Source organism: Euprymna scolopes, chromosome 36, assembly GCF_053919585.1.
Source record: "Euprymna scolopes isolate OS-2025 chromosome 36, ASM5391958v1, whole genome shotgun sequence".
NCBI lineage: Eukaryota > Metazoa > Mollusca > Cephalopoda > Sepiida > Sepiolidae > Euprymna > Euprymna scolopes.
Window position 1 is genome coordinate 18,653,554 of NC_136517.1, and position 14,056 is coordinate 18,667,609.

At 34.4% G+C, this 14,056-nt stretch overlaps 1 protein-coding gene across 1 annotated transcript in view; it reads right to left on the reverse strand.

The window, feature by feature from the left end:
- The window catches only part of LOC145260376 (mitochondrial-processing peptidase subunit beta-like), a 47,687-nt gene extending 35,003 nt beyond the window's left edge, over window positions 1-12,684 (reverse strand). The window contains exon 1 of the mRNA XM_080118322.1: window positions 12,497-12,684. Coding sequence (XP_079974448.1) covers window positions 12,497-12,562 — 66 coding nt within the window. The 5' untranslated portion in view covers window positions 12,563-12,684. The remainder of the gene's footprint in view (window positions 1-12,496) is intronic.
- Window positions 12,685-14,056: the final 1,372 nt, after the last annotated feature.

Sequence of the window (14,056 nt, forward strand, 5' to 3'; positions counted from 1 at the left end):
AAGTGATTCATAAAAGTGCTATCGTTCGCCTGCAGGGATACAGTTATAGCCCCATACCACGCTGATTGGGAGGTTAGCACTCAAGTTTTTGCTATTTCGATTGGATATATGGTCTGATTTTTCTCAATTATTTGTTTCTTTTATATTTTTCAAAAGAAATGCCAATATTGATGGACGACATTTTGGAATGAAAATTAAAATTATATGAAATATTGGTGTCACTGATAATATTTCACTTGTTATTATTCTAAATAATGCAAGTAAAATGCCCAAATCGACTTTCATAAAAGTGAAGAATATCTGGTTTTACAATGAAATTTCTGCAAAAAAAATTTATTGAAATATATAATTTCGGAATTAATTCATTGAGGATCGTAATTTTAAAATAAAAATCTATTTGTTTGAACACACACATATTCCATTGCAGTAGAAAAATTCTATTTCTAGTGGCTTTTTGCAAATGCTCAGTATTTTGTTGACAATATTTGCGAATTGAAGAGTCAGTTTTGAGATAAATTTTGAATTGCTTGAGTGTAAATAAAATTGTTGTTTTTTTAACTCTAGTATCTTCCTTTTTAGAGTGTAATACTGATCAATAGTTTTCAGTAAAATAATTTTCCGGTTAAAATTTTATATTACATTTATCTCTTGAAGCAGAAATCGTGTCTCCAGTTTAGTTATGATTCATAACAGTGCTATTGTTCGCCTGCAGAGTAACAGTTACAGCCCCATGCCATGCCTAGGTGATGGTTGAATTTTAAAAGCGAAAACCACCACTATTTATTTCTATTGAATGTATGACCTTGTTTTTATCAAATGTTTGCTTCCTTTATATTTTTTCAAAAAAAATGCCAACAATATTGGACATTTTGGAAGGAAAATTGACATTATTAGAAAAGTTAGTGTCACTGACAATATTCCACTTAATATTATTTCTAACAATGCAAGTATAATGCCCAAAATCGACTCTATTCAAAGTGTGCAGAATAGCTGTTTTTACTTTGAAATTTGTTCCAAAAATATTTTGTTTTTTTGTACTGAAATTCATAATTTCAGCATTAATTCGCCGAGGATTATAATTTTCAAACATAAATCTATTTATTTGAACACACAAATATTTCATTGCAGTAGGAAACGTTCTAGTGACATTTTCCAAGTGCTCAGTATTTTGCTGACATTTGATACAATGTTTGAGCACTGAAGCATCAGTTTTGAGCAAACTTTTAAATTGCTGTCGACCATCAGTAGGATGAAGTTGAATAACTAATCTCTGTGGTATTCCAGCAATCTGCAAGGTTTGGAACCCACAGCCAACTTTAAAGGTGCAATTACATTCACTATCTTGTAGTCTTTGGCAGTTTTGTTTGTGTATTCTAAGACATTTCATCACTTTACTTTCTTCAAAAGTGAATAATTGTTTGGCACTGTCAGGGAACTTGTTTATCAAAAATTCCCAAAATGCAATAGCACATTCTTGTTGGCCACTATTAAAAACGCCTCCGATTGATTCTCTAAGATCAGCAACACTGTGAGTGCCAGGGACAAGCAATCTTTTTAATTGCTGAATTGGCAAATCAATGTTTGGAATGCTTTTAATGATGTTAGACAACAAAGGAAGGTGGTAAATTGTCTGAACAATACTGTTAGCAAAACAAGCATTTCTTTCATTGATCAATTTGAGGTCCAAATTATTTTGAGAAATTGAATTGTCTATTTTCAGCCATTTTCTATTTGGACTATTATGTTTTTGCTTCAAATCATGATCTATAACGATTGTTTTTTTTCGTTTATAAGTCTGTTTGTACAATGACAAACTTTGAGGCATAACAGAACAAGGAGGAAGCGGTGGCAAATCAACCCTGTCTCTTTTGGCCCTCAATCTATTATATTCAGTCCATGCACTTTTGTTACACATGGTCAATTTATGAGGGTCAAGGTCAATCAAATAGACATTGCACAGCTTTCTAGCACGTGACAAAGCTACATAGGCCATTCCATCTGAAAAGACATCAGATCCCAAGTCAACAATGATACCATCGACTGAAATACCTTGGGTTTTGTGGACAGTTAAAGCATAGCTGAGTGACAAAGGTATTTGAGATCTAGTCACAAAGAGTCCAGGAGAAAGTTCATAGTCAGCTTGCACAAATTCAACATTGACTGCATATGATCAAATTTTACAGTCACAGCAACAACTTTGCCATCTTTCATTTGTATTTCAGTGACTGTACCCATTGTACCATTGCAAAGTCCTTTTTCAATATCAATATTTCGACGCAACATGCATCTAGCACCAATTCCAATTTTAAGCACAGTTTCAAGTCCAGCTGTGTCAGAAATCTTTTTAAGTTTAGAAGTTTTTGGTGTCTGTTTGGATTTTTTTTTTTTGTTACGGTTTTTTGTCTTAAGTTGGAATCAGTTGCTGAAATTTCAATGATATGAATATTATTTTTTTTCAACATTTTATAATTCACTTCCTCAGCAGATTCATTTGTGGGTACAATGCAAATAATATGCATTTTCTTTTGCAAATTTTGCAAAAGATCAGTAACTTGATCAATATTTGCTTTTTGTTTAGGATTGATTCGATGCCTTTTCAAGATCTCAATATCCTAATCAGTTGGTGACCCAAGTCTTATTCTGTTAAGAATATTAACAAAGTTTTCATTGTCATCTTTTTGTCGCACATTTATGGTCAATTCATCATAATCGAAATATGACCACAAATTTATACCAGCAATTCCCAAATTTGATTTTCTAGCATCTTGAATAGATATTTTGGAAAATACAGGTTTTTCATTAACAGGTGGAAGCTGAAATAAATCACCAAATGCAACAATTGACATGTTTGCAAATGGATACACTTGTTTCCTAATATCACCAAAAACATCTTGCAAACGTTGGTGAATAAATGCTAATTGCAAGTGACTAACCATGCTTATTTCATCAATAATGAATAATCTCGCATATCCAAGCATGGTTCTCAAACTTTTTATTTTATCCTTTGATAATGGTCCATATTTAGGTGTAGAACCATGCTGCACATTTAGTTGAAAGACTCTATGGCATGTAGATCCTTTCAAAATGTAAGCACTGACACCAGTAGGAGCACAAATAACTACACTGGGTCCACTGATGGCAGGATATGTGAGAGTAATTTTATCTGCCAGTGCATTGATCAGAAAAGATTTGCCCACATCCACAAAACCATTAATAAATTTGAGAATTTGTGGACAATCGTCACAATTGCACCTGTGAATAGGGTTTTCCTCATTCCAATGAAGATTTTGTTGCTCAAGTTTGGAAATAATTTCATTATAAATTTCTTTTTGAATGAAATTCAATTTTTGCTCATTTTCTAAAACTTGAACTTCAGTGACATGTCTGATTTGAGGCATATTCAAATCAGCTTCATTTTTATCTGCCTCTTTAGCCATATTAGGATCGCAATCAATTTGATCATCATCAGCGTTATTTTCATTTTCATAATTTTTAGATTTTTGCTCTATTTTTTTGCTTATTTCAATAGCATCTTTAATTTTTTTCTTAATACTTTCATAATTTGTCATTTCAGACAAATATGGAGCATTTTGATGTAATGATTGCTCATATGATTTACAGATTACAAATTGGCATATTTTGTTGTAACATAAACCTCAGTGTGAAATTCATTTTCATTTGAAAAGGATTCATTGTAAAGGTCAGAAATAGTAGCATCCCTGCTAACCTGGTAAATTAACTCACTATATATTGACCAGTCCCCTTCAAGTATTGCGATGTCATATTTGTTAAGCCATGTTCCAATCGACAATAATCGATATATTTTTCTGATCACTGTTCTCAGGTGTTGCGAGTGTGGTGACAAGAGTTTTAGCAGGGCCAGCTTGTCCGTGCAATCACTTTGGCCACAGCAATAAATTCTATCAGAATGCATACCTTTGCAACTTTGGAAACTATCCAATTTCTTCCTCATTTGAGCAATTGTCAAATTCGGACTCAAATCAGACAAATTGTTATGCAATCTTTTAGCATATTCCAATTTCTGAGCTGAGTCTGGACAGCCATCTTCGATTCTACACAGACGAGTCATTGATATTCTGTAGTCACTGTTATTAATTTGATTTTCATTGTGTCGATGAAAATTAGCATCTTTGCTTGACATTTCGAATTTGCAAGTAAATTTAGATGCTGTTTTTCTATGTTTATTTTTATATTTGTTATAATATGCTTTTGCACAAATTTTTTCTCTATTTTTTTTATAATACTGGGCCATTTTCGCATGCATTTTTTCTCTATTTTTATTGAAATATTTTTTATTTGACTCTTTTTGCTTTTTTTTATAAGTATCATTATTTACCGCTTTGAGTTTTTTTTTTTTTATAATTCTGAACTCTTTGTTTTATTTTATCTTTAATTTTTTCAATAATATGCAGCTTTTCTAGCTTTTTCAGCAATTTTATCATATACTTTTTTATTGCCATCATTCATAATATATTCTTGACAGGCCACAAAATCACCGCAATACCACATTTACTCCAGGGGGGGGGTACTACGTAAGTCCCAGGAGTCCTACGTAAGTCCCTTATAGTAAAAATGTTGGTGCTCATGCACTAATTGTAACACGCTATTATTTTCTTAATAATATAAAAGAAAGTAAGAATTTTATTGACACAGTATTTGTAAACAAACAACAACAAAAAAAATAGTACGCTTACGTGTTGAAAATAATGCAAGAAAATGTTACATGTAATATTTTACACAAATACTGAACAGTAGCCCTCCCCTCTCTGTCTGTCTGTCTGTCTGTCTCTCTCCCTCTCTCTCTGTGTTGCTGTTATTATGGTAGTACGAATAGTGGTTTGTTTACGTTGTAGTGGAAAATATATCTTGCATTATTTACAAAAAATTGTAAATAATGCAAGAAAATGTTACAGGCAGTTACAAAATTAAAAATGATAATAATATATTCATAATATATTCTTGACAGGCCACAAAATCACCGCAATACCACATTCACTCCAGGGGGGGGGGTCCTACGTAAGTCCCAGGAGTCCTACGTAAGTCCCTTATAGTAAAAATGTTGTAACACGCTATTATTATTAAATTATTAAATTGTAACACGCTATTATTTTCTTAATAATATAAAAGAAAGTAAGAATTTTATTGACACAGTATTTGTAAACAAACAACAACAACAAAAAAAAAATAGTACGCTTACGTATTGTAAATAATGCAAGAAAATGTTTCATGTAAGGAGCTGCAACGCAGACATTAACAACTTTACGGATGTGTGTTTGTTACAATTTAACATCTGCTCATTCGGTAATAGTCGGTAATTTTCGGTGGGCGGTGGTGAGCATGAATGGAAATGCGGGATTTAAACTAAAGTAATTTAGCAATGGTAGTAATGTAACGGATAATCAAAAATAGGGGAAAAATCAGTTATGTAATATTTTACACAAATACTGAACAGTAGCCCCCCTCTCTGTCTGTCTGTCTGTCTGTCTGTCTCTCTCTCTCTCCCTCTCTCTCTGTGTTGCTGTTATTATGGTAGTACGGATAGTGGTTTGTTTACGTTGTCGTGGAAAACTCTGATGAAACTAAAATCCGGCAATTTTTATTTTTTTAATAATGGTATTAGTATCAAAATATCTGAAAATGATATCTTAAACTAAACAGAAGAATGTCAAGGTAATTATTGTACTATTTCAGAAAATGTTCAATAAGTATGTCTCAAGTAAATTAATTTTTTATTTTTTCTACCGGTACCCTACGCTGGATTACACAATAGTAGTCTCGAAGTAACATTTTGTTTGTCTCGCAGTTACTTGCGAGACTAATATAGTTAAAAATTTTGTTAAAAATTCAAAGACTCACGTTTTCTTTTTTATAACCTTCGTTTATTTCCTGGATTTTTCCATTACAGCCGTTTCATTAATGAGTTAGCAATTTTACGATTTATGTTTCTGAATGAACTATATATATATATATATATATATATATATGTGCGTGTGTGTGAAAGATTTTGAAAAAGATTTTACAAAAATTTATAATTAAATATGACATTCGATCATATGTTTTTGTTTATATGTTACATCACTTCAACATCCCGGTATTCTACATTGCTAACAGCCGTCTTATGTTCTTAAATATTTATTTACCAGCAATGCTTTAGGATAACTACCTTTCCCCTTTTATTACTAAAAATTAATAAAGCAAAGTGTACACAGGAAAAAAAGAAAGGAAAAAAAGAAATGGTGAAATTGAAAGAAAGAGATCATTAAATTCATATAGGAAAGTGATTTACCATTCTAAAATATTTGATACAAATATAAAACAATTTCTTTTTTCAAACAGATCCACAAATTCTATCTAATTTTTTTAATTTACTTTTGTAAAAAAATTTTAAAAATTGTTTTTCAACATTCAAATGGGTCTGTAATAAAAGGATTACACACAAAAGCAGCCACACCTTTGTTTAGCCCGTCAGGTGACAGAATCAGAGGAGGAAAAAGGAAAAAAAAATCTTTTGAAGACGGGTTCTTTATAGACATGTAGCAGCAATTTGCATACAAGGACGAATTAGAAAGAACAGGCAGTCAAGTTTTTGCCAGTCAATAGAGAACATATTGGTGTCATGAATTAACGTTTAAGTTAAAAAGAGTTGATACGAATTGACGAATTGTTAAATTAGTGAGGAGGAGTTCTGACATTTTTTTTTTTTCACCAGCTATTTTGGCTTTCTTTCATTTTTTACATATAACCCTTATCTTATAGGAGCAGGCTTTTGTGCTTATCTTCACATGGTGACTAAAAGTAATAATCCGTTTAATACTAGAGTTTGATGGATCTGCCGCTGGACGTGTTGTCATTGAATGAATTGAGAAGGCTGAACGTATTTATAAATTGTACAAAAGATCCAACAATAGTCATCCTGTTAACGTTAACCAAAGGGGCTTATGCATTGTATTAACCCTGACCGAGACGGACACGAAATCAAGCACAACCTATATACAGCATTTAGTACAGATCCTTCTGTTGCATGATAACAGTTTATGGCTGGTGACTTCACCCTAGGGAAACGGTTGACATTTACTTAGATGATTTACAGGAATTGTCAGTAGTGCTTGGTGGTGTAAACGACAGAATATTAAGATGTACCTTTTTGGTAGGTTTACGTGAGAATAGGAGTAGGCTTTTGTGAGTGTCATCACAAATTGACAAATTAACAACTGATGTGTTATCGGCTTGAGCTCAAAACATCCTTAGGAAACTGGAATCAATTACAGCAGCAGTAAGCAGTAGTTGTGCGATATCTCAACATTATGAAGACAATGTGGATTCTCCCCCAGTGCGAGAGTCCGGTGTGCTAGAATGCGGAGATTTTAGTCATTTTGTGAAGAAGTGCCGGAGCCAACGTGGTATAAGGAATGTTTATTCATGAGCACAAAGAACACAATGTTATCGCTGCAATGAATTGGATCAAAATTCTTGTAACTGTTTGGGAAACAAATTTGGCGGACAAGGTATCATCATCGCTTTTATCCTTCGCCAAACAATGAACACAACATTGCCTCAGTGGCATCAAAATTAATGATGTGCAGTGTTCAGTGCTTGTAGACAAAGAGTTCCTGGTCTATAGTTAGTGCAAATCACTGTCAGATATGGTAGTACAGGAGCTCTAACTCTTTGGTAGCGCTTAGAGTGGTTGCTTCATCAACAGTTGTATAATATCGGGATGTTTGTAGTGCCATGTTGCGCATGGAAAGGGACCCTGCACTCATCCCCGGTGGGCTTTCCTGAGGCCATAATCCTAGTTGAAGAAAGGTCAACTGATGGTCTACTTGTGTTGCATGTGCGATACTCTGCATAAGCTCCTGTTCAGCTCCTCCTTACCTAAACTGAAATTCTTTAAAAAAATATGATGATAGTACAATCTAAAAATAAGCTTAAACCAGGTTTAGGGTCAAACAAATCCAACTTGCCTCCTCCCTTGAGGCTTGCATTCACAAACATCCGTGGGTTTAGAACTAATTTAGCTGATGTAGAAGCATTTCTCCTAACAAATACCTCGGATATCTTAGCACTAAGAGAGACTAACCTACACTCCTCCATCCCCTCTAACTACTTTAACATGACTGGATATCTTCCACTCTGCCGTAAGGACTCTTACAGGCACATGCACGGATTTGGAGTTTACACTCATAATACCCTGCCCTTGACTAGAGAAACAAACCTAGAATCGGACGATCAAGCCTTTATCTGCTTTAGACTTAACATGCAACACAACATTAGCTACTTTTATTTTCTCTACCGCTCTCCCTCGACCCAGGACTGTATCATAATAAACAAAGTCTCTGACAGCATAGACACGGCACTCTCCTTCGACATTAGCATACAAGTACATGTATTTGGTGACTTTAATGTTCACCACAAAAACTGGTTGAGATTCTCTAATTAACACAGACGCAGCGGGCAGCACAACACATAGCTTCTCTATATCTCACTCCCTATCACAAATGGTTACATTCCCAACCTGTTTCCCTGATCAGCAAGAACAACACGCATCACTTCTAGATCTGTTTTTGACCACAGTTCCCGAGGATTGTATAACAAATGCTGATCATGCAGTGATAATGGTCGAAATCGCCCTAAACTCTAGACCCAAAACTGAAGAGCCAGTGCTCAAAACAACAAGGTATTATAAAAAGGCTGACTGGGAAGCCATCAGAGATCTTATCAGAGATACCCATGGGGAAAAATTTTTTCTCTTCCTGCTGAACAGTGCACAAATGAGACCACTGAATGGTTCAAAACGGCAATTGAAGCACATGTTCCCATGCGGAAATTTTATAGCAAGCCCCACTCTCCCTAATAGTTTACTTTGACTTGTGCAACTGCCATTGCTCAAAGGCAGCATGCATACCGCAGATTTAACTGACATAAGTCCAGTTCAAACAGAAGTATATAGAAGCTAGAAGCAACGTTAAGAAAGAAATAGCGACAGCTAAGAGAGAATTTACTGAAACCACTAAAAAACGCATCGAAGCATAAAAATTAGGAACGCGTGATTTCAATTCCCCCACTAACCAACAATCACGAGGTTGTTTGCTCAGCAACCGACAACGCTATTATGCTTGCCAGTCGGTTTGCGTCCAACTCCACACTGGACCCTCCAACCACCCCCTGCCTGACTTTTCTTTGCGGACAGACGTCACGCTAGATGATCTAAAAATCACCTGTGCTCAGGTGAAGTGCATGCTATCATAAAAATCCTTGACACTCCAAAAACATGTGGACCCGATCTCATCCCAGCTGTGCTATTAAAAAAGTGCTCAGCCGAAGTAGCTCCAGTTCTCTCCAAACTCTACAACAAATGCCTTAATGAATCTTGCTTTCCGGGCTGTTGGAAAACTGCTTCTGTGGTACCAGTATTCAAGAATTCTGGCGAAAGAACTGACCCAGTAAATTATCGCCCCATTAGCCTCTTCCCACTTTTTGCCAAAATATTTGAGACCATAATTAACCATGCTCTAGTCCATCACCTTACAGATGCTAAACTTCTGATTGACAAAGAATATGGATTTAGACAAGCCCGTTCCACAGCAGACATCCTCACTGTAATCTCTGAACGTATATACCATTCACTGAACAAAGCAGGGGAGGGCAGAGCAGTAGTTCTAGATATATCTAAGGCTTTTGACAGGGTATGGCATGAGGGTCTCCTCAGGAAAATTAGATCATATGGTATCACTGGTAGAATACTTAACATAATTAAATCCTTCTTAGATAAGAGAAAAATCCAGGTTGTCCTCGACGGTCATACATCTAAACAATATGATATAAATGCGGGAGTGCCTCAAGGGTCTATCCTTGGACCTCTATTATTCCTAATATTCATTAATGACCTCCCCAACAAAATTGCCTCTGAGATGGGTATATATGCTGATGACACCACACTCTATAACAGGCATGACAGGAAAACAAATGAACACATATCTAAAGAAATGACAAAAACACTAGAGGATGACTTCCAAACTGTAGTGGAATGGGGACAAAAATGGATGATCACATTCAATGCTGCCAAGACTAAACTGGTTTCCTTCAATAATTGCAAGAAACCTTCTCTGCCACCAATAGCAATGGCCAGCGACTCTTTATCTGAGAATACATCTTTCAAACTGCTTGGCCTAACGTTTACAGGAAACATGAGTCGGAACAATTACATTGAAAGCATTGCCAGGGCCGCTGTGAAGAAGGTAGGCTCTCTCTACTGTGCTAGAAAACTACTAACACCCGAAAATATCCTGTACCTCTATAAGGCCACCATTCGCTCATGTATGGAGTATTGTTGTCATATTTGAGCTGGTGCACTAGTCTCTCGCTCCTAGACAAGGTTCAAAGGAGAGTCGCACATCTGATAGGCTCTGAACTGGCATCTAACCTTCAGCCTCTGTCCCATCGACGAAATGTTGCATCCCTCTGCCTGTTCTACAAGTATTTTAATGCTAAATGCTCTGACGAACTGCAGACACTTGTGCCCCCACGGCGTAGACACCCTCGACAAACCCGACAGGCAGCTAAATCCCACCCTCACACAGTAGAGATCCCTAGATGTAAAAGATCTTTCTAATCCAGTAGTTTCTTCCCCAGAACCGCTAGACTCTGGAATTCAATTCCAGGTCCCTGCTTCCCCAACTGTACTGACATGCAGAAATTCAAGTGTAATGTGAACCGACATCTTGCTGCCCAAATCCCAACATAGTACCCCAGTAGTTGTTGCCCCTGATAGTAGCCCCCTACACCAAAGTGGCAATGTGTCTTGTTTGGGGTGAAAATGTAATAAAAAAATAAATAAATTTAAAAAAAATGTGACTCTGAGCTCTTGCAACGTGATTAAAAAAAAAAAAAAAAAAGTTTTAAACTCCGGACTTTACAGGTAAATTTCTAAAAAACACTACTTTTTGTTTTAAATTTGAATATATTATTTATTGCTCTTTTATCTTCAATTTGTGATATATAAAACTTTGGTGAGTAAATTAATTATTTACTTTTCAATAGACATTTCAAAATGGGGGTGTGAATTAATTCGATCCCCTGTCTTTCCAAGCTTATAACTACTCGAAAAATGTAATTCAAACCCTAATTTTTTTTCAAGTAAAGGGGCAAGGACTAAGAGTTCATTAAAAAAATACAAAACAAAAAAACAAACAACGTGGTTAAAAAAAAAAAAAAAAAGGTTTTACACTTTGGACTTTACAGGTAAATTTCCAAAAAAATATTCTTTTTTTTGTTTTAAATTAGAATATTTTCTTTATTGATCTTTTATCTCCAATTTGTGATATATAAAACTTTGCCACATAAATTAATCATTTACTTTTTAATCGACATTTCAAAATGGGGGGGGGGGTGAATTTGAAAAAAAAAAATCGTTTCTCTAAAATATTATATTCGGTTTATTGGAAAGAGCATAAAATTTCACATTAACCCTGAAAAATTGAACCAATAGAAAAATTGATAGATTTTTAAAGTTTAAAAACTGAAAAATATTTAACTCGTAAAATTCTATTGATTTTATTACATAAAAAAAATGGCTGCATGGAAGCACGCCGGCATTTTGTAAACACTAATATTTCTATTATTTTTTGAACAACTTTAATAGTTTATTTTGGAAGTATATTCCATACAGAAAATAAACAACCCACTTTAAAAAGAGAAACTACGAGTTTTATATTTTATTCGCAGTTTCGTGTTAGGGGTGTCAAAAATTTCTGATACACCAAGAGGGTCAGATCTTTCGAATCTGGATAATCATTCAAAAATAGAAAATAAAACTAAATACTGGTAGAAACCCAGCCAAAAAATGTTAGCTGACACTTTTTTTCGGACGCTGTCTTTAGTAAAACAAAAAAAAAAATACGCCATTTTAATCGAACATTTGAACGAAAAGCAAGCGAAATTACAAATGAGATTTTTCAAGAATCACTATTTTCTTCTTAGATATTATGAATAGAATGTTTTTCAACTACATATTTGACGATCAAAAATTTTTTAACTTTCTATTTTATCCACCTTTTCAAAAATATGAAATAACATTGATAAATCATGTATTAAAAAAACATTTTTTTTTTACAAAAGTCAATAACAATAACATTATTAGTGACCTTCGACATAAAATTTTAACCTTATAAATATTCCGATCCACTGACGACTTAGATTTCATATTTTTAAAAGAAAGGCTTAAACTAATCTAGAAGAAAATAAATGATCTTTATCCAACTTAAAAGAAAAATAAAATCGTTCATAATTCGCGTACATTCATCAGTCTGGCTTTTTTTTTTTTTTTTTTTAAATGAATTAGAAATCGTTCATCCCGCTGTCCTTTGAGGACATGTAACCGTATACGAAAAAACTAAAATCCTCTTTTATTGTATCAATTTTCATCCTAACGTTTTCTTTAAGCTTCTAGGCAACATTAATAAAATTCGGGTCTTACCTGGCGGCGAGTAACCGCCTGCTTAGTTAGCCCCAAGGTCAGGTTTAGCAAGCGAGATGTGGCCATGTTGTGTGAAGGACAATTTCATCCGCCGGAAATGACGTTAATGCAGTTCCTTTACAAGGGCAGATAATTCAGTGAGTTCTCTGGCACTTATTACCACGGCCACCGAGAGTAAGAAGAAGGCCTGTTAACTGAAAAATGTCTGCAGGAAATGTTGGTAAGATTTGTCAGACTGTCAGTACTATATAAGGGCCATTTGAAAAAGAGCAATAAAACATTTCTAAAAAGAAAAAGGAACACAGTTCGATTAATACTGAAACTGAACTTTATTCAATATAAAATATAAACATTATCTATGTAAAATTAAGTAATTTTAAAGCAATATACAATTTAATACTGATACAACTGAATTATGAATGTAGGGAACAAACAATTAAAGAAACATTAAACACAAATATTTTTTTGGCCTTTGGAACAAGATCACAGTGTAGTATCTGTTTTGATGCTACACTTTACCTTTTCTGTCCTCAGTCGGTGGAAGAGAAATCTTTCATGACTGAGATTATTTTTTTTCCTATCCAGAGTGCCCCTTATTGGGAAGCTGGATTTTGCCTACAAGATTATATGTTGAAATATTTAAATAATTATTACTTTAAATACAGAAATTATATTTAAAGTTTTGGTTTTCTGTTTTTCTATGTCCATTTTTTTCTCATGTTTTTCATCAAAATGTGTAGCGTATTAGTTGTCTCATAGGCTATCATCAGTGATCACTCACTGGCAGTAACCTGTGGTGTTCCCTAGGGACCAAGTGACAACAAGTCTCCCCCGATTTCCAGTGTTCTCCACCCCTTGACCACTTGTGCAGATGATTGCATGTTATCGCAATAGCCATTGTCACTGATTTCTCGTTGGCATCGGCCATTGGTGTTTCCTGGGGTTTGGGTGACAAAATACCTCCCCAAGGTACCAGATTTGAACTGCATACTTCCAGTGTTAGTACTCTCGCACTTCGGTCTTTCCATCCTCCCTGACCCTTCACAACTAGTTGGTGTGACACCAGTCGATATCATCTACACCAGTTTTTTATTATTATTACTATGATATTATGATAATAATAAGAGTACTTGTGCAGTATATGCACATGTATTTTAAATAGTATTATCAAGTTAATTTAAATTTTGGGTTTGTATTACCATACACATAGATTCAAAAAGTTGTCAAAAAACAAATATATAACAAATAAATGTTATCAAAGGCAAGATAACTTAGTTTTCTACTTAACTGGATATGTTTTTAGGGTTCTGTATTATTATACACATAGATTCGAAAAAGTGGTCAAAAATCAAATATATACCAAATAAATGTTTTCAAAGGCAAGATAAGTTACTCTTCTACCTATCTGGAAAGGTTTTTAGTAGTTCCAGTCACTTTAAAACGTGTAATCACTTCGAAAATCATACAATGTTTATCGATATATTTTAAAAAGAAAAATGTCGGCATGCTCACTATTGAACTCGGTAAGTTTGGGAAAATGAGTTCAAACAAACAAATTAT